The 21,080-nt window shown below is 39.7% G+C and overlaps 1 protein-coding gene across 3 annotated transcripts in view; it reads left to right on the forward strand.

Annotated features, from left to right (window-relative positions):
- TRAK1 (trafficking kinesin protein 1) overlaps positions 1-21,080 on the forward strand; it is a 56,337-nt gene that overhangs the window by 19,880 nt on the left and 15,377 nt on the right. For all 3 annotated transcript variants that reach the window (XM_075704525.1, XM_075704526.1, XM_075704527.1), the window contains 10 exons: positions 1,140-1,256; positions 6,966-7,066; positions 8,612-8,720; positions 10,366-10,444; positions 10,838-10,968; positions 11,498-11,572; positions 12,781-12,918; positions 14,585-14,661; positions 16,694-16,930; positions 17,949-18,265. In XM_075704525.1, the coding sequence (XP_075560640.1) occupies positions 1,140-1,256; positions 6,966-7,066; positions 8,612-8,720; positions 10,366-10,444; positions 10,838-10,968; positions 11,498-11,572; positions 12,781-12,918; positions 14,585-14,661; positions 16,694-16,930; positions 17,949-18,265 (1,381 nt within the window). The remainder of the gene's footprint in view (positions 1-1,139; positions 1,257-6,965; positions 7,067-8,611; positions 8,721-10,365; positions 10,445-10,837; positions 10,969-11,497; positions 11,573-12,780; positions 12,919-14,584; positions 14,662-16,693; positions 16,931-17,948; positions 18,266-21,080) is intronic.

Here is a 21,080-nt window from a genome sequence, read left to right on the forward strand (position 1 = left end):
TTTCCCCACTACAAAAGCCTCTTCATTCAAATCCATGTGATCAGTAGCTGTAGGTTTTGCAGCCTTTGTCATTAATGTATACATGACACAAGGTGGCTTTTAGTCATAAAATCTGGGTGGCTGTCCAGGGTGGTAAATAAGCCCCAAACAGTATTTTCAGTGACAGGGAGAAAAACTATTCCTCAAATGATGTTGAACTATAAGTAAGCGGAGAGTTAACCTTAGCACCATTTTCCCACTATTATAAAGATCTAGTAATTGAATAAGAAAATGACAAATAGAAATGCTTAATGAATGGTGCAAGGTTTTAGGCAGTTTATCACCCTGTCCCAGGTGGGTTACACCCCCATGCCTCAGCTTTGCAGAAGCTGAGACGTGTATTAGGTACGTGTCATCAACAGGATAAGCTTCTAGTTTTTATTGGTACATGTGGTGAACTGTCTAGACCAGTTATTTCCAATTTTGTGCACACAGGCGGAAGAAGGGGACAGGCATGGTATGAGAGTAACTGCTTAATGTAGATTTGGGCATATGCAAAAAGGAAAGGGATAGGACTTGTTTTTATACAAAAGCACTAATGGGTGTACATACACGAAGGACATGGGAGCTGAACATTCATTGTGGTGGAATTGGCTTCTGCTCCTGCACAGCTCACTGCTTTTTATTTCAAAGTGGAGCAAGTGGAAACTGAAGAATGCTTTGAAATGCCTAAGTCCTTTGCTATTTTTACTGTGCTTCTTTAAAATGTAACCTCTAAAGCTCTGTGATTGCATTCTGCAGATGGTATAACAAGGTGATAGAGCAGTTTCCCTCAGTAGTTACTCAAACAAAGCTGTAATAGCGACCCAGATCTGGTTTCATTTACGTTGTTTTCCATTAGACCTTGAAGCTGTGCATTCATATGTATGGTTCAGTAACTCTGTATGGGTCAGTCTTTTCTGAATAATGTGGGTGTAACATCAGCAGGAATAGAAAAAGAAAACTGGCAAAAAACTGAGCAAACCAACCTTCACAGAAGGAAAAAGGTTTTTTATTGTTTAACTACTTGTTCCTTCCCTTTTGTGGCAATTTTACCCTCCCTCTGATCCTTTGATGAATGAAAAATTTGAAATTAGCTTTCTGTTCTTAATGCTTCACAGAAAGAACGGGACTTAGAATTAGCTGCTCGGATTGGCCAGTCGCTGTTAAAGAAGAATAAATCACTGACAGAAAGAAATGAGTTCCTGGAGGAGCAAGTAGAACACATCAGGGAAGAGGTAAGATTTTTATGCCTAAGTGCTGTATCTGCAGTGATGGGGTAAAATTTCCTTCTGGCTTCACCTTGTTCATACTTAATTTTCTTGGGCGTCCTGTCCATAGCAGGTCAATCAGTGTTGCAGCAGCTTGGTCAGCCATCTTTATAGCATGTACACTTAGAAATGTGACCAAAAAAGTAAGTTGACCTGTTGGCTCAAATCAGGTGTGATTTGAGGGGAAAAAAAACCCTCAAGCCATTGAATTTTGCTGTGCCTCAGATCTCTTTTTCCTCTGAAAAGATTCCTTTTTCCTTCCAGCTGCTCTTTTTGTTTTGAGTCACTATACCCACTTTTTCTTCTACTTGTTTTGCCCTTGTTCCCCTGCTTTATGCATAATTCCCCTCTGGTTTGATCATCTCACTAATCAGTTTTCCTTCTCCTACCTCCCTTTGTGTGCAGCTCTTTCTTCTTGTGTCTCCCCTGAATATTTCTCAGCCCTCACTTGTTTCTTCTTAACAAGAAGTTTTCCACATACCATTGAATTTTTAATCAAATATTTATACGGTTGCTATTTCTTACTGTATTGCTCTGAATGGGGAGTTGGATGCTATAGGTACTGGCAGATTCTCGACGGATGTATCTTGGATAGAATGGTACAGGATGCTTTATAAGAGCTCTTTATCTGTACTGCAAGTGTAGCTAAACTCTACTCTTACTAACTAAGCTGGAGGCAAATGTTGTTTCTCCTGTGCTGGGACAGTGACCTTGGTTTGTGAATCTTGTCCATACGTAGCCTTGAGCAAGAGGAAGAGAAATCTCACAGTTGTAGGGTGAGCAAGAGAACAATGAACCACAGTGGATGAAAACCTTAAAAAAGGCTGTTAATAAAACTGCTCAGGGGTGTGAGGTGTTGAATTATATCTGAGATGGGCTGATGAATAAAGCGTGGATGGAGGGATCCCAGTTGTGTGATAAATGGCGGTGGAGCACACACGTAGAACTAATATCCTTTAGCATGGCCTGCCCTTTTTGGCAAGGAAAACTAATTCTCTTCTGTCCTAGAGGAATGCTGTTATTTGCTGCCCAAGTCCCATCATGTAGCAGACCAATTTATTTGTGCATTGGTTGATATGGCATTTACTAGGCATGTGCATACTGACTGGGCAGGGCAGCGCATTCATACCACACATCCAGAACGGAAGATTTGATTGAGGAAGGTGGGGTACAGGGATGCAGTGGTCTATTTTTATTTAGAGGGACTCAGGAGCAGCATTAGGAAAAGGGCCACCAGAAATAAGCTTTTTACCAGGTGGCTTGATATGTTGGGCCATATGTTCTGTCAACACCCATCTTTCACACTGTCGTTTTGACTCCTTCAGAAATTGATGCTTAAAGTCATGACACTTTGGTATGTTGAAAATCTTTCTTTAGTAGGTTTCAGATCTTCCATTAATGCTGAATTTTGAATATTTTAATAGAATGGTAGCTAAGACAGCTGTCTCTAAGGGCAAGAGATAAGAGAATTGAATTGAATTGGTACTTTTTAAATTCTGTAAAAACTGCCTAAAAATGGTTTGTCTGGGGGATCTGTGGTTTCTGTAAAATGCAGACAATTTTTTTCTGGTGTGTGGTATGATGTTAAGGTTTTCTTGGTATATGTGTCATGACATGAATAATTTAGCTTCTTTAGTCCTCTGACCTACCAAATTTCTCCTGACAAAACCTTCTGCTATCCCATTAAGTAGCTCAAGTTTTTCCTGTGTCCTTGTACATGCCACATTCATAGGTACATGTGAAAGTAATATAGACCTGTGCAAACAAATGCATTAGATTGTTGGGTTTGTTTTTTGAGTTTGTATCATCAGGTGCCACTTAAGCTTAGGAAGGGGCTGTGGTCATGTTCAATAAAACCTGATGGAACTGAGACTTTTCCTGTAATGCACTAGAGAGCAAAATGTGAGTGCACTGAAGCAGGCACTATACTGCATGCACGGACACTTTAGTCTCAGCTTACTGTTCCATAATTATATGCTGAAAGCATAAACATGATATTGAGAAAACTTTCTTACTTTTAAATTGTTTTCATTACAGAGATGGGTGTCTGCCTTTTCAGCAGCAGAAGTGTAGTTCCCAGGTACAGTGTGTCTACCTGCTGCTGTATTGCCGTGTTCAGTAAGAATGCTGCAACTCCAATCGCAGGACAGGTCCCTTTTCGCTGAGATGGTGCTACCTACAATTTAATGCTGTCTCCTTTGACATTGGAGCTGGGTATCAAAACAACGTAAACTGCCACAATACGAACTGTGTTTGAAATGGAGTTGGCCATTAGGTTTTTAGCTTCTGTTAATCTTTATAAAATTCCCAGTTTATGCTCCTTTTTGCTCTTCAGATTTTGTCATGTGTTTCTGAAGCTAAAAAGGTAGTCCTTCAAACACAGTGTCAGTCCTCAAATGTTACCACAGGTTTGAGGTAGTGTAATCTGAGTAATATAGCCCTCTAGTCCTGTTGTTCTAGTTCCAGGTCACATATCAGAGTTTGTGTTTTGGTGTTAGCTGGTTTTGAACTCTTTTCCAGATTTGATTTTGTTCTGTGTAAAGTGAGAGGAAAGGAAAAGCTGAATTATAATATGGAATGGTGGCTTAAAAAAGGCAACATTGGTTTTTGGTCTATTAGAGTAGAAGGTAATGTTGGAAAGATAGAAACGGTCTTTGGCTTGGTACTTGCATGCATGTTGTTTACATACAGTGCAACGGGGTGTCTTCATTTTAAGTGAGTAATTCCAACATGTTAAGCGTTTAGCTGCTTTCAGTCAGGAAAACAATCAGCTGGACTCTTGAAACGGTTGTTCATGATTCAGTAAGGATTGTTCCTGCAAGCTAGGTCCCATGTCTCTAAACTGTTATGCTCTGTGTGAGGATCCTTTTATCTTCTATCTTAAATTATTTCTAAGATAGGTGCAGCTATTTCATGACATAGTTCTGAAGCTGAGTGAAGCTTTCAGGGCGATGGGAGTGACTTAAAAGCCTGAACAGATGAAGTCTTGGGAACCAAGCATGGTGTCAGCTCATGGCCCTTGTCCCTTCTGGGACAAGGGCTCAGTCCCTATTGCTTGGTAAAAATACGTCGTGCAGGGGTAGCATGGTAGTGTTTGCTCCAAAGGGTACACGTTACAGTGGCTTGTGAAAACAGAGAAGAGGTCCTTTCTGTTCATAAAACAAATCCTGTGTTTTGCAATGTAAAAATGTGTACTGGGTCTGGTTGGGATGGAGCTAATACTCTTTGTGGCAGCCTGTATAGTGCTATGTTTTGCATTCATGACTAAACCAGCGTTGATGATAACCAGTGTTTCAGATATTGCCGATCAGTGGTTGCACAGTATCGAGGCACTCTTCCTCCTACCCTCTGGCTCCATCTGTGCAAGATGTTGGGAGGGGACACAGCTGGGATAAGCTGACCCAAACTGACCAAAAGGGTATTCTATACATCATGTTGTTATGCTCAACAATAAAAGCTCAGGGAAGGGAGGAGGAAGCTGGGACATTCATGGTTATGATGTTTGTCTTAACTATGTGTGCCGAAGCCCTGCTTTCCACAAAGTGGCTGAACATCTGCCTGCCAATAGAAAATAGTGAATAAATTCCTTATTTTGCTTTGCTGACACAAGCAACTTTGCTTTACTTATTAAACTGTCTTTATCTCAGCCCATGAGTTGTTCTGGCTTTTGTGCTTCTGATTCTCTCCTCCATCCTGTGGGGTCGTGGGGGCAGAGCGTGTGCTCAGCTCATGGGTGCTTAGTAACTGGCGGGGGGTCAACATACCACAAAATGCTATGTCAAAGGGAAGTGTTGCTGGAAGCTACTGCAGTGAGGTTTTTTCACATTTCACAGCATGGTTGAGGTTGGAAGTGACCTTTGGGGGTCATCTTGTCCAAACGCCACTGCTTAAGCAGAGCCACCTGCAGCCAGTTGTCCAGGACCATATCCAGACAGTATTTGAGTATCTCCAAAGGTGAAGACTCCACAGCCTCTCTGGGCAGCCTGTGCCAGTGCTCAGTTACCCCTCACAATAGAAGAGTTGTTCCTGATGTTCAGGGGGAAACTCCCGTGTTTCAGTTTGTGCCCATTGCTTCTGGTCCTGTTCCTATAAAAGGTCACCCTTTCTGGCTATTCACCCTCCTTTGGAGAATTGGAATGTTTGGAAATGACAGTAAAAATAGTATCCTCAGTGGTTTTAATTCATAGAGAAAAAAGTGTAGCAAAAGCTGGAGATGATCTAGCGCCCACGCACTGACAGTATCTGAATCCTTGCTACTTAAAGAGGCTGAGACATAATGTGCTGGAGGGAAGTAAATTGTTATTTTTGGCTCAGCTTTTTAGCTCTTCCCGAAATGGGGAAAGTGAATCTCCTAAAATTAATGCACGGATTTTATTTCATAATCTTCTGAAATGTGGTTGGTTGGGGCTTTTTTCCCCCCTTGCATTTTAGATCCAATGTCTCCGGAGGACGTGGTGCCTTAGCACTTCTGATTACACAGAATAGCCTTAGTAAAGTAAATTACCATGTTTGCTTAAAATTCTGCACAATTTAAGTGCTTTATTGCACTGAGTCTGCTTTTTGTTTGATGAAAATGCAGCCTAAATCTGTTTTATTGATATTCTCTGGGATTTTTGCCAGTAATAACTAGAAACATAAATATGGCTACAATACAAAAAGCAGAAGTCTAATAAAAACAAATGTGCTCTGCAACTTGTGCATTGGAAAGTGAAAACTGAGGGCCAAGTCTTGCAGTGCAAGTGGAAGGGAACAGATCTGTCTGATCAGTTATGCTATTTGTAGCTATGCAAGGAAAATAAAAATTAGTTTTTCGCCACTGAGGTCTTAAATTGCAGCTGTGAAGTGGTGTAAGTGCTACTGTGTAAGGGGGCTTTTAACCTTGGAGAATCACAATATGAATTAACCAAGGTTAAGTTTGTGGAGCTCACAATTACAGGGTATCTTAAACACTCAATTTTGATGTTTTGTTCCTTTTTCATATGTGTATGTACTAAGTATGGGACTCCCACATACTACTTTACTAGACTCATGTTTTGGCATCATCAAAAGCCCAAACTACACCCAGAACCTGACTGCAGCTTCTACCATTGCAGCAACCTCAGAATGGCAGCCTGCCGCTGTGTGGTGGTGTTCTGCAGCTCAACAGGCAACTGAGTTCCAAATGTAACCTTACTACAAAAGCACTTTGGTAATTTTGTCTAAAGTCTCTTGCAGAGGAAGAAATGTCTGTATCTGAGATCTGCAAGGTCTGTATCCAAGCCAAATGGTGACAGTCATCACATAAAATGGAAAAATGATGTTTGTCTTAACTCTGCCACATTGATTTCTTGCAGTATCATTGCAATATATCCATTTCTGTGGATGTGAATCTAGACTAATGCAGTAGTGACTCAGGATTGCTCATCTTAGACATGTTTCTCTTTCACCTTCTTTAACAGTGGTGGGTAATTGCATTTTTTAACTTCTAAAACAGGAACAGTTAATGGCTAATTTAAAAGGTATCTTTTTCCTTCTTTCTAAGAAATAAAAGAATTGGTTCTGGTCTGTTCCAGTTTCAGCCTTTTGGTGTAGTCTGAAGATGATGCTTGGAGGATGAATAACTAATTTATAGTGGGTTTACCTAAGAATGTGCTTAGAAAAGCAACTTACTGATCTGCAAGCTCTCTCTTTGTGCAGGTTTCTCAGTTGCGGCATGAGCTCTCCATGAAAGATGAGCTGCTCCAGTTCTATACCAGTGCTGCTGAAGAAAGTGAGCCGGAGTCCATCTGTTCCACCCCGTAAGTCATCGATCTACAACATTGAACCTTCATCTGGTACTAAGCAGGGGTAGTTTGGACAATTTGATAGCTTTGAAAAGTAGTAAAATGATCCCTGTATTGGCTGGAACTATAAAAGGCACTCTGAACTTGGTGCACGGCACTGGCTGCAAGGATTTGCATTGGACCAGCTGGCTATACTGGTGCCAACAGGAGTCAGGAGGGGGAGGTACAGAGGGAGGCTGCTGATGCAGCGCTGTAACTTTCACAGGAACTAGGTCGCCGTGGTGGCGAGGCAGACACACACGGTACCCCACTACACCGCATACGTTGCACACTGTGCTAGAATGTGCTACGTGTGTGACCTTTGCGCTTGAAAGGACCTGGGGGCGCTATGGAAAAGTTCCAAGCACAGGGAAGGAAATAAAGGAGTGGCTGGAAAGCTGCCTGGCCGAAAAGGACCTGGGGGTGTTAGTAGATAGCCGGCTGAACATGAGCCAGCAGTGTGCCCAGGTGGCCAAGAAGGCCAACAGCATCCTGGCTTGTATCAGGAATGGTGTGGCCAGCAGGAGCAGGGAGGTGATTGTCCCCCTGTACTCGGCGCTGGTGAGGCCGCACCTGGAATACTGTGTCCAGTTTTGGGCCCCTCACTACAAGAAAGACATTGAGGTGCTGGAGCGTGTTCAGAGGCGGGCAACGAAGCTGGTGAAGGGTCTGGAGAACAAGTCTTATGAGGAGCGGCTGAGGGAACTGGGGTTGTTTAGCCTGGAAAAGAGGAGGCTGAGGGGAGACCTTATCGCTCTCTACAACTACCTGAAAGGAGGTTGTAGTGAGGTGGGTGTTGGTCTCTTCTCCCAAGTAGCTAGCGATAGGACAAGAGGAAATGGGCTTAAGCTGCGCCAGGGGAGGTTTAGACTGGAAATTAGGAAAAATTTCTTTACGGAAAGGGTGGTCAGGCATTGGAACAGGCTGCCCAGAGAGGTGGTGCAGTCACCATCCCTGGAGGTGTTTAAAAAACGGGTAGATGTGGCACTTCGGGATATGGTTTAGTCTGGTCTACCCTTGATTAGTCTAGAGTGGGTTTGGTAGTGTAGGTTAATGGTTGGACTGGATGATCTTAAAGGTCTTTTCCAACCTAGATGATTCTATGATTCTATGATTCTAAGCATGGCTTATAGCGTGGGTTCCAGGTAATTAGCTGGCTGAACAGCATCGCAGGCTCTGAGGGGCTGTCTGCCCTTGATTGCAAAGTTATTGCTGCATTCTGGTGAAGCATGTGCAGCATTCATCTGGAAGATACTGGGTTGCTCCGTGTAGTAAGGTGGTTTCCTTTCTCATAGCCTTGGCTGAATAACTTTTCCATAGGAAGTGTGGGGAATAATAAATAAATAAATAAATGTTCTCTTTTAAAAATCACTGCAAATATATTGCCGCCCAAACATACTGGCATGAACAAAGCTGTATTTCATGTGGCTCTGGCTTTGAGACCTCTGCTCAGTCTGTTCTCCTGTGAGATTGGCCATAATACAGGTAAAAATGAGTTAAAACTGTTGTTTTTGTTACAAGGCTGAAGAGGAATGAATCTTCCTCCTCCGTCCAGAACTACTTTCATTTGGATTCTCTTCAAAAGAAACTCAAGGACCTTGAAGAGGAGAATGTTGTGCTTAGATCTGAGGTGAAATTGCTCCCTTTGTTTTGCATAATACAGTTGTTCATTTAAATGCTAGAACACAGGTATTGAGAAGTATGTATTAAAAGTTGAGAGAGTCTAATTAAGAGTATATAATTCCACATGTGACACAGATCTCTTTGTAGTTGTTTAATCACCATCCTTTATACTTCTAAATGAAGGAAATGCTGGAACATGGAAGCTACATGAAGCCACATGCAAAGCAGTTTCCTTGACAAAAGAATGTGCAGGAGCGTGGGCAGGTTTTGGAGTACAGCACTGCACTTTGAAACAGGTTTTAAAGGGCTGACCTGGTAGAAATGGGTGATGTTAGCTGCAGATCTGAAGTTTGCAGGCTGGCATGGTCTCTCTGGTACAAATTCAGTGTTTGTCAAAATAAAAATTGCTAGTCTAAATTTGCATTAAATGTCTTCAATTTGCGTTTCAAGTCAGGCTGTTAATATCTGAAGTTGAATGTTTTTCTTACCTTTTATTTCTGACAATATCCATTTGTTTCACAGACAACATGTTTTCTAAAATTTTATTTACTGTTCCCTGTCTATTAGAAGTAACGCTTCATAGTTGAATATCGTGTGAATAATTTTATATTAATTTTCAATGCAACTTTTAATCTTTGGGAGCATGTTACCATTTTGCAAACATGTAGAAGAGTGTAACAGAAGAAATACTTTGGGGCTAAGAATGAATGTATGAAAACAAGAGTATCATTAGCATTTTCTACTGCAAATGCAGGGCCCACTGCAAGGTAGTGTCACATCTTTGGACAAGACACAACATAATGGAGAGTGCTGTACACTTCATTGAGAAGTTGCTCAAGGAAGATGAGCAATGGTTTGAGAGTAATGAAGGTAGAGTTAGAACTGAGAGGGCCACTGCATCAGGAGCTGATAGGAGAACCCTGTGTAGCACTGACTTCCAGGGACATGCAGTCTGTGCCAGCGAGGCACAGGGTGGAGCCAAATCTGAGACCTCTGAGCTACACGTGTCTACAGATGCAGCCTGTGGGTGTCTGTGCATGCCCCCAGCATTGGGAATAGACTACAGACCCACCAAAGTCATGCCAGACAGAACCAGCTGGGTGTAGTCCGGCTCGTCTCGGTGCTCCTAGAATCGTAGCAGAAAACACAGAGCAGGGGAAGGAGGTAGCACTGAAGTTTTATGTGACATGTACGGTTACAGTGGCAGAACGTTTCTAATACTATCTGAATGTTTTTTAAATACTTGAATGTTTAATTCAATTATTTAAACCAAGCATTTAATTAGTTTGTGATGATACCTAGCTTTGTTCTGGTGACCGGATCAAGCTCTGCATACTAGTCTTTGGAATGTTCAGGGCTTTTTTTTTTTTTTTTTTTTAGCATATAATATGCACGTGACATCTAGTGGGGATACGGTGATAACGATGCACATTTCTCCATGCAATAATGTCTCTGCATGTTGTCTCTGAATGTTCGCGTGCCCCCTTTTTCCAGAACACAAGGGAGGGGAGCCAAAAATTGTAATTTCTGACTGTCTTCCTGGAGGAGTGATTAGAAAAGCTTGTCTTTCTGAATCAGATGGAAGTGCAGCAACAGACTGGCAAAGAACAAATGTGCTAATGTAGAATATCTGATGTGGATTTCTTGAATAGGCCTGTCAGCTGAAGACTGAAACAATTACTTACGAAGAGAAAGAACAACAGCTTGTCAATGACTGTGTAAAAGAGCTAAGTATGTCCTTATTTCTTTCCCTTCTGATTCGAGATTGTTCAGTAAAAAAAACAAAAAGACAACTGAGATCAGTCAGTTGTGTTTTTCTGTGGTATTAAAGAAAATTTCTGTCTGAAATTTCACAGCAGAAAATTCTGTCTGTAAGCTAAATCTTTCTCAGTTGCAAAGTAGTTCTGCATAGAAAATGTTATTGTTAAGGGAAAGTACAGTCTCCTTTGCTGCATTGAGCACTTTGTGTCTTTCTGTTTTTGTGTCCTACTGCTGTTTTTCAAAAATACCTTGCTATATTGGGGAAGGATTCTGCTGAATCAAGTGATGTTTCAAAAGAACATCTTTCTGCTTACTTTTCTGCTTTGGGGTTTGTAATGTTAATTGTAATCACTTATCTTAAAGGGGATGCAAACATCCAGATTGCCAATATCTCCGAAGAGTTAGCAAAGAAAACCGAAGATGCTGCCCGGCAGCAGGAAGAAATCACCCATCTTCTTTCTCAGATAGTCGATCTGCAGAAAAAGGCAAAAGCTGTAAGGAATCCAGTTGCAAGACTACTGTTGTGATTTGCTACTATTGTAGCTGGAAGACAAGTTACAATCCTCTGTATACTAGAGCCTAAAGGAAGTTTTCCACCCTCCTTATCTGGGTGACATTGTTTGATGTTTAATATCTAGCGTACTTGACTAGAAAACATCAATTTATTAAAAGATGCGTATATGATATGTCAAATACAATAGTTAATATTAGATGTGAAATTCTGCATTAAACTTAATGACTTTGGTAAGATAATGTCAGTACAAATATTTCAGTGGGCACATACTCGTTAGTTTTAGGGTCTTGGAGGTTCATTTAGCAGGGCACAGAGTGATGCTGGGTGTTCTTGTGTTAACATTTTAAAGTGTTGTCTATATGTTTTTAAACTAACACGCGTGGACTAATATTGCTGCAGAGAGGGTCTTGAGACAAGTTGGAATTTTCCTACTTACCTGTAGTACAGGATACAAACATCATCACAGGACAAAACATCACAGTATTTCTAATATTTTGGGCATATTTTAGTGTGCAGTTGAAAACGAGGAACTTGTCCAGCATTTGGGAGCAGCTAAAGATGCCCAGAGACAGCTCACAGCAGAGGTGAGTACGTTACTTAATATTACAATAATTTAGTAGTAGGGCAATGGCTGTTCACTTTACCATGGGAGTTTTAGTCTAAGCTGGGTCAGAAGTATTAAATAATTTGGTCTATGTATATGGAATGAAGGAACATTTATGTTCCTGGTAGAGTTCAAAACTTTTCCTTCCTGTTCTCTTCTCCTTCAGCTGGCACACATTTTGAAAAACTGAGGCTTATGGGCTATATAGGAACCCCTTTAGAGGTTGACTTCTCTAGACTGGTAGTTTAAGCCTATTTTGACTAGTGAGATAACATGGAAGAGCTCATTTGTACTGTATTTGTTCAGCAAATAAACTGAAGACAGTCCAGGATTGCTGGCTGTCCTCTGGGTGCTACATTCACATGAACAAAACAGATAAAACAGAATGAATAAAGCTTGATCCCCTTAAGATGTGTCTTGCATTTGGAATACTTCATGTTGAAGGTGGGAATGTCCATAGAAACTTCTGCTGATGAGACTTTTGTATCTGTGGTGCTCCACAAAGATTGAGCTCATGATTCTCCATCCCTTTCTTGGAAGAGACATTAACAGGATCTGTTTCTAAGCCAAGTAGCTTATTTTTATGAAACCTGTAGGAATGTGGTATTTCAGACTTCTGCCCCTCTGCCAAACTTGGTTGAAATGGTTTATGAGTGCAAAAACTGTGAGGGTACACAGACATCTGCAGACGGAGTGTTTACATAAGATGTATTTCCTGTGAAGGTCAAGCTAAAAATTAAGGGATGGTCTTAGGCTGTTGGGGGTTATATGTATATATATGTATGTATGTAAGTCTTGGTTTTAAAGTTCCTAAGTCCTTCGGAACACTGTGAAATGTCTTGTCCTTTTCCCCTGCTGTTTTCCACTGTGGTCATCGTGGCAGTAATTAGGCACTATACCTGACCAGGCTAAAGATACTTTTAGCTCTGTATCTTGTCCTCGACAGTGGCTTCATGTAGATATGTAGGATAGGAAATAGAGCAAGCAGTTCCATCCCCCAGGCCCTTTCTGTTACTAATCCATGTGATTTATTATTTTCAATCATATTCACTCTCTGGAGTTCTTTTCCTTTAAAATGGGATATTCTTCCCTACACCATTATCCTTTACCAGTGTGAAAAGAATTTGCAGGCTTTTTGTGATGATAGTGCAGCCCATAAGGTCTTGGATTGTTTTCTGTATGTTACAGTTGCGGGAGCTGGAAGACAAGTATGCAGAGTGCATGGAAATGCTTCATGAGGCTCAAGAAGAGCTGAAAAACCTTAGAAACAAGACTATGCCAAATGCCATATCACGTCGGTACCACTCTCTCGGTCTCTTCCCTATGGTAAGCAGATTTAAGAAAAAAACTGCACATACCAGAAAACAACCAACCAAAGGAAATGTGAGTGTTTGCACCTGACTTACAGCTTCAGGGATGGGATGCTAGGCCAGACATGAGCATGGGTGAAATGTGTATTCATATAGTGTTAAAGGATACCTGAGTGATCAATTTTGTATCCCTGGTTCCGAAACAGCGGTGCTGTGCAGTTACTTGGTTTTGCTGCAGTGTTATATACAACCTGCAGCTGGCTGTGCTTATGCTGTGAATCAAGGGTATCATTAATAGGTTGTTGCACAGTTCTATACGTCTTCGTTACGCATCTCTTGTACTGTGGTGGCTGATTTTTGGTAGGAACTTCCTGTTTTTTTCAGGAATGTTTTTCTTCAGTATCTTTGGAGATGTAACTTAACATGGTTTCTGGACATGGCATCCTTCTAGTCATGTATGATATACATTCTAGTTCTTCAGTACTTGAATAGGTTACACATGTATTCTTGTTTTAGGGTCACTGAATTTTCAGTGGTTCATTACAAGAATATTTGTTGCTAATGTGTATTATAGCAACATCAATTATGGCAGTGTCACTGGTGTTATCAACTTTGTTTACCTAGTTTCATTTGATTATGACATTGTACATTTAAAGCATGGGGAATGTGCAGTACCCTCAACCAAATGAGGAAAAAAAGAGTGGATAATAGTGTCTAGGAAAGTTCAGTGCCTGGCTCTGCTTGCCTGTGTATCTCTAGAATAATTACATTATTTCTGAGGGCAATGATATCAGTGAAGTTTCTTTTGAGTTATGTTAATGTAATCAAGCAGCAGAATCTGGCCCTCCTTGTCTTTAGCCATGTCTCGTCTTAACTGCTGAGGAAGAACACAGATTATATTTGTGCGCACAGGAAGTAAGTTAGGCTTAGCTTGCCTTTTTGTGTTCCCTTCTGAGACTGAACAGAGGCCAGTTTAAAGTGCAGATATTTAGTAATACAAGTTGTACTTGCACAAATACAGTTGAAAGCTGTGAAAAGTGTGCTTGTGCTGAGATAGGTTTATGTGTTTTGTATAAAAATTATTTTCAAATGTTGAATCATGGGACCAAAGATCATTTAGATTTGTGAATGTTTGATGCTTAGACCCTGCACTTAACTATATTTAGGCAGTAAAACTTACTGACCAGCAGTGGAAAATTGATAGCCTGTCACCTTTAACCTATGGGGGAAGTATATAATGCTTTATGCCAAGAACTGTCTTTTTTGTGGGTGGGTAATGTGAAAGGGAAGAGAGTTTTCTGTTTATTTTAAATGAAAACAGGTTAAGCAAAACTTTACACAAGAAAGGTGGGTGCTGCTGAGTAGGGAATTTAGTCTGGGAAGTCGGAGCACCTGAATTCTGTTGTTGCCTGTGATGGTTTTTTAGGATCTTTGACAGGTGTTGTATGTCTTCAGATGGTAAGTGCTGTAGCAGTATGAAGCTAAGCCATAATTTGTCTAATGATTTAGATATATTCATTAGTCTTAAAGCTTTCCAGTCAATTTTCATTTTTAAACCTTTCTTTTTCTGGAATGACACCTTATTAGTTATTAATTATTTTATATAAGTAATTAATTATTTTCTGCAATGACACCTATTAATACTATGATATTTGTTTTTCTTTTGTGCTTCTTTTTAACAGGATTCTTTGGCAGCAGAGATAGAAGGGTCAATGAGGAAAGAACTGCACTTAGATGAACCTGACTCTCCTGACTTGGCGTATGACTGAAAAGAATTGATTACATCTGAAGTTAATTATTATTTGATGAGAAAGGAAAAGACAGGAAATAGTTGAGCTAGGGATTTAGAAAGAAGTATTTCTGGCAGAGTGTGAATGATAGAGAAAAAGGAAAATAAATTGTCTGGTTGTTGGGGTGGTTATTTTTTCTTCTAAAGCTACCAAAAGAAAACTCCTATATGTAGGTTTTGCCTTGTCTTGTGAACTTGTTGTCCTCATTCTTGAGTGCTGAGAATGAGAAAAGATTTGTTTTCTTGTGTGTTACCATGCTAGGTTTCTTCAGTGAATTATTAGGGGATGAGTTCAGTTTTTTGGGTTCTCTCTTCAGGTATTATAACAGAAGTTATGAGGTAATTATTGATCTAATCCAGTTTTTACAGAGAAAACATCAGTGCAGAAAGGGATTCGGAGTGGTTGGGTACTTATAGTGTGATGTCCATTACACCTGTGCTAAAGTTCTCAAGTTAAACAAGAAAGCGGTTTGAAACAAATTAAGTACTTGTGACAGTCCAAAAGCTATAGATAGACCAGCTTGGCAGAAATGGCCTTACTGACACCAGTTGCACGTGTACTCCAATGGGTTTATCTCATCTATTTGTACAAAACATGGACTGGTTAATTTGAAACAAGCTAATCCTATTTAGAGGGTCTGTTAGAGAAACAGAGTTTACAAAGAAAGGACAGTCAGAGAAGGTACAGTAGCCACTTTCCAGAAACCTTCTAAGTGTATTTACAAAAAGCTTGACACATACTTAAACTTTCTCTGAGCATGAGCCAAGAATTGTAAATGAGGCTTTGACAGAGTGAAATGTTGATTAGAAAAATGTAAGATCAGAAAGATGTAAGCATGCTCAAACCCCATAGGATCCTTTTGTCCTTCCAGAGTAATCTAACTTAAGGATAGTTTAACTTCTTTAGAATGTCTTTTATATATGCATGTACCAAAGAAGGATACTTGTTTGTTTGTTTGGTTTTGTGGCTTGTCTTGGTTTTATTTATGTGCTCATCAGTAGTAACTGCAACCTCTGTGGGACCGTTTATTGATAGATGCTCTTAGATTCAGCCTCTTAAAGATATACAACTATAGACTTGGAGCCTACACACAAAGATTGCAACTGTTGAGCACTCATGGGCAGAACGAAAGAAATTTGAATGACATTAAACAGCATAAGGCATGCTGTCATTGTTATACCCTGGCAAGTGTTACCTTTAAGCTGGAAAGGATGCACTGTTATTGTGTTCAGCCACTGTTAACTGTAAAAGAAAACAGCGGTGGCACTTCTGTAGCGTGATGTAGGGCAAGTTTATTTTGTCAAGAAATTTCTGCTGAAGTGTCATCTGATCTTAATCTTGAAGCAGATGAATGATGTTTGTTATGATACCAGGACAATGGTGATAAAGAATGAACTGTAGAATTAGGTCAAAAATTAGGTTTCCAGCCTTGACAGCCTCTCTCTAGACTCTTGATCCATTACATTTCTGGGTTTTTTTCTGGTTTTGGGGGGTTTTGGGGGTTTTTTTTAAATGCTATTTAAGGGGGTTGGAAATGGGTTTCACAAAGAAAAGACACAAGACTTGCTTGCGTAGAGGTACTCAGTAGAGTAAATTCAAATTCTCTTTTAAAGTGGATTAGCCAGTTCATAGTTAAGAATTGAATGGAGATTTTTTTTCTTTTTTTTTAAAACTCATTTCCACACAATGGCTTTAAGGCGCTTTTAACTGATGTACTGAAATGCTCTTTCACTTAGTTTTATTAATATTTGAGAGGGTCCATGCACATAATTCTCAAGTGTTCTGTCTAAAATATTCTAGGATGATGGAATTATTATGTTGATGGATTGAACGTAATGGCCAGATTGTAGAGAGTGTGGGACCCTATGCATACTACTTTACAGAAACTATAAAGACAAGGTGGTTGGTGGAGCTGCAAATAGGAAGGGTTGTTAACTTCTTTGTTCCTTCTTAAGGTAAGAAGGCACTGTGTGATTATTAACTGTGTGTATGTCTTACCAGTCATCAGAAGCGGGTCTTCGAGACGGTGAGAAGTGTTAACCAAGTTGTCAAGCAGAGATCCATGACTCCATCACCAATGAATATCCCAGGCTCCAACCAGTCCTCTGCTATGAACTCAGTCATTTCTAGCTGTGTCAGCACTCCACGTTCCAGTTTCTATGGGGGAGACATCTCTAACATTATGATAGACAACAAGACCAATAGCATCATCCTAGAGACAGAATCCTCTGACAATGGGTCAGTACTGTAGCACTGGGCTTTGCTTTTGCTTTGTTTCTGATGTAAAGGCAAAGTGTTTCGATTTTCCTCTTTTTGTCTTACACTGTGCAGTTAACACAGTGATTGATGTACATCTTCAAAAGTTACTTTATTTTGTGCTTATAGTTCTTGAGCACTCAAGTTTGCTTAAAAAGGAAAGCTTTTTGAAAGTACTGTGTATCAATGTCTGCAACTCGCACCTATTCTGAGATGCAGCAGCACCAGATGGTGTAAACCCACATTTTGTCTTTGCAACTGTGGTTCAATACTTAAAACTAATTATATTTTCACCATTTTACATGAAAGTCAGGGAGTTCTGATCTAAGTTGCAGCTACAGCTAACTCTTTTGAGCCTGAAAATAAATAAATCAAGTGTGTGTGTATAGGTTACGTAATATGAAAACTTGTGAATGAAACCAGTCAGAACTTTGCTCTTCTATCTACTTGTCTCTTCCCCCAGTACAGCTCCACACTATGCTGTCTACACTTTCCAGTAAAAATGACTTAATATCTCAAAACAATTAATATTTGTCAGCAGAATGTACTCTTGTGACTCATTATGACATTCTTGCAGCGTTGGCCCTGTAAGATGTGGCCTGCTTACTTGGGTTTGTATAACCATAAGAGACCCAAAACAAGTAGGCACCTCTCATCTCCTTGTAGGAGGAAGCTCTTAAGTAAAGCACAGCTTTTCCAACCAGGAGTTTGCAGACAGGAGCTAGGATTCAAAACAGTTTTAGCATGAAAGAGAAAGAAAATACTGGTGTTTGCCTTTGAAGTCTCCAGGGGAGTAGCAAGTTGCTCCCAGACATAGTAATTTAAAGGTATTGGTGAATGTCTCAAAACTGTCATGTGGAGGTTTTAAGCATCTCTAAGAATTTTTTTCCTCCCTCTCCTCTTTTTTTTCTCTCTCTTTCTTTTTTTTTTTTTTTTTTTTTTTTTTTTTTTTTTTTTTTTTTTTTTGGTGTGTGTGTGTGTGTTCCCTGTTATGTTTTAGAAATGAAGACAGGATGAAGAAGCCTGGAACTCCGGGGACTCCAGGCTCCAGTGACCTAGAGACTGCCCTTCGTAGGCTGTCCCTCAGGCGGGAGAATTATCTCTCAGAGCGGAAGTTCTTCGAAGAAGAGCAGGAAAGGAAGTTGCGGGAACTGGCAGAAAAGGGCGAGCTCCATAGCGGTTCTGTTACCCCCACAGAGAGCATCATGTCTCTGGGAACTCACTCCAGATTTTCAGAATTCACTGGATATTCAGGAATGTCCATCAGCAGTCGCTCCTACCTGCCAGAAAAGCTTCAGATTGTGAAACCACTAGAAGGTGATAACAAAGGGCCTCGGCCTTTATCTGTTCTTCTTAGTGACTCTTTGTGGTCTCTTATCCATCACCAGAAAGCAGGAAATCTTTGCAATACATATTCTTTTTACTTTAGAGACAGTAATCCAAGCTGTTGGTTTGAAATCTTCTAACTACTACATTTTTCCTCAAGCCTTAAAAGAGTTAGGAAGCAATTCCAGCCACGGCAGTAAAATAAATGTTACAGGCCACACGTGCAGCAGCAGTGAGGCCTTACATCTAACCTAAATCCCAATGTTGCCATTTCATACTCTAGAAAAGGAAGGTGGTTGAGTATCTGAAATGTAAGCAACAAGAGAATTAGTTCATCAAACCTCAGTTCTGCAAATCAGTGTCTGGAAAGACCTTTACCTACTTCAAATAGTCCAGTTGGTCTAATAGACTATTTTTGTGATTAAAAATGACCTCTGGACTTTAATTGGCTGTTTGAGTAGCCACACATAAGTCTTTGTGGCTTTGGTTTCATGTGTGAAATGAGGTGGGTTTTTTTAAGTCAAATTTCCTCCATATATTGACTCAGAAGAAGGCAAGATATAGGTAGATGGTAGTCAGGGCTAGAGCTTTATTTCAGAGTTAGTGCATTTCTGCAGTCTGTCTAAGAAAGCTGACAGAGCATGTATGGTATAGTCTGCCTGGCTTTCTTCAGTCCTTTCAGGTTGTTGCTGGAAGTTAAAGTTGAGTAAATTCCTTCAGGTTTTAAACAAAATGAAGCTGTTTTCCTGTAGTACTTCACAGATGCACTAGTTACATAATTTAGCTTTAGTTTCTTTTCCTTTAACAGAACTCTGGTGTTATGTTACATTGTCTATGTGTGTTTTAATTGCAAAAGTTCCCTTCTTTGTCTTTTTAGAACAAATTTATTTCATCTATAAGGAGCATTTAGCATGATACGTATTCAGAAGCAAAAATAACCCTTCTTGTGTCCTGCAGAAAGTGATGTGCTGTATCTACCTATTCAAATGAAACTATAGCCATAGCACACAAGTCCATACTGTTTAGCAGATTTTAGTAGCTTGTTTTCATGACTGCTTTTTAATGGTCGTAAAAATTCTTGTACTACATGAGGGAAGGGATGATCCACCTTTGTTTCAGTTACTGGTTGCTACTACTGTAATAGATTTCTGTCACCATCCCATTATATCTGCTTTTTTCTTCCAATAAACTCTTAAAGTCTTTATCATCTTTCTATCTGTCTGGGTTTTTTTTCCTGGTTTTGTTCATTGTTCTCACTGGGTCATTTTTTTCCTTAAAATTTTTGCACCTTTTAAAATACTTCCCGTGTTTGGTTTTACATCTCATTTGTAGTGTGTTTGTGTCTGCCTGTTTCATAAGTTTAGTGTTTGTTGTCCTTTATTAAATACATGTTTATGATTCTGGTCCTCAGTTCAGCTTAGTTTCTTTCCTGAGTATTTTTCATGAGATTTAACTGGGTTTTTTGGTGGTGGTTTGTTTTTTTTTTTTTTTTTCCAACTTCATGGATGATTTCAAACTACTGGGGCAAAATAGTCTGCTGTACCTGCAGACTGTTATCAGTAGTTGTGCCTTTGGTTTTTATTATTGTTTTCCTAAGGGTGCTCATGCCATAAAATGGGGAAAGAAAAAAATCAGTTCTATAATACATTTCAGGTTAGTGGCTTCTATTTCTTTAAAGCAATCTGTTAAATCCCGCAGTAAAATAAATAGGGTGACAGAAACACTAAGAAATTAGTTGTCGTCTTCTGCACCTTTAAAAAAAAAAAAGAGGCAAAAAACTCTTTTAGTCGAATAGAATGACTGCTTGATGTGACTTGCTTTAGCTACAGTCTGGTGGGTTTGTTTGGTTTGGTTTTTGTTTTTAAACTGTGCACCTGCAGCTTGTACCATAAGCATGAAATAGCACTCCCTGTGTCGTGTAGGAAAACTAGAACCTTGGACTGATTATGTCTTCACTCACTTTGCTGCAATTGTGGCAGCAATGCATCATGAATTTCCAAGCTTTCTCTGACCCCCATTACTATACATGCGATGATGCAGATATCAGGAATAGAAAACCAAACTCTATGCATATACTTTATTTTGCTTTTAAATTTCTTCTTACTTCAGCCTGGCAGTCCCACTGTTGCACACTAATTCCCTCATGCCAGCTTTTTCTGATAGCATAATTTACAAAACTGTCCAGTAGGAGCCTGGGACTGAATATAGGCCAATGTGTTGTATTCTCCCCTTCAATTTGGCACCTTTTTTTTTTTTTTTTTAAAATCATAAGGTAGTTGACAATTGTTGCATCACTTTCTGCATTAGTGCTAATTTTCTGTATGGAAAAGTTAAAGCTCCCTTTCACACATTTTATAACATCAAGATTAAAGTAACAGGTGGGGAGAAACTCAGATATCCTCCTTTTTGTGATGAAACTTAGGCCACTTTGATTTCTAGTTTCCAAAATAAATTAATTACATGTAGTGACAATAGAAATGTTAAAGCTCAAAATGCAGATATTCTGGTGAATAAGAAAGATACAAAATATTATTAATTTAATACTTGTACTCTGCAGAGTTTTTCTGAGTATAAATTTTGGTGAGCTTGAAGGTGAAAATGATTACATCTTCAGAAGCTTGCATACAGAAGTTAATTAGCACAGGTTTTTATACTTCCATACTGTGCAGAAAGAAATTTTGATTTCTGGTGTTTTTCTGTAACTTTTGAGGGTATTGTCATACTGCAAAGCTCTACTCTTTGCTTAAGACTTGACAATATCTGACACTTCGTCACGTTCTGGAATATTTCTTTTATGTAGAAGTGA

The sequence above is a fragment of the Pelecanus crispus genome, chromosome 2, assembly GCF_030463565.1.
Source record: "Pelecanus crispus isolate bPelCri1 chromosome 2, bPelCri1.pri, whole genome shotgun sequence".
NCBI lineage: Eukaryota > Metazoa > Chordata > Aves > Pelecaniformes > Pelecanidae > Pelecanus > Pelecanus crispus.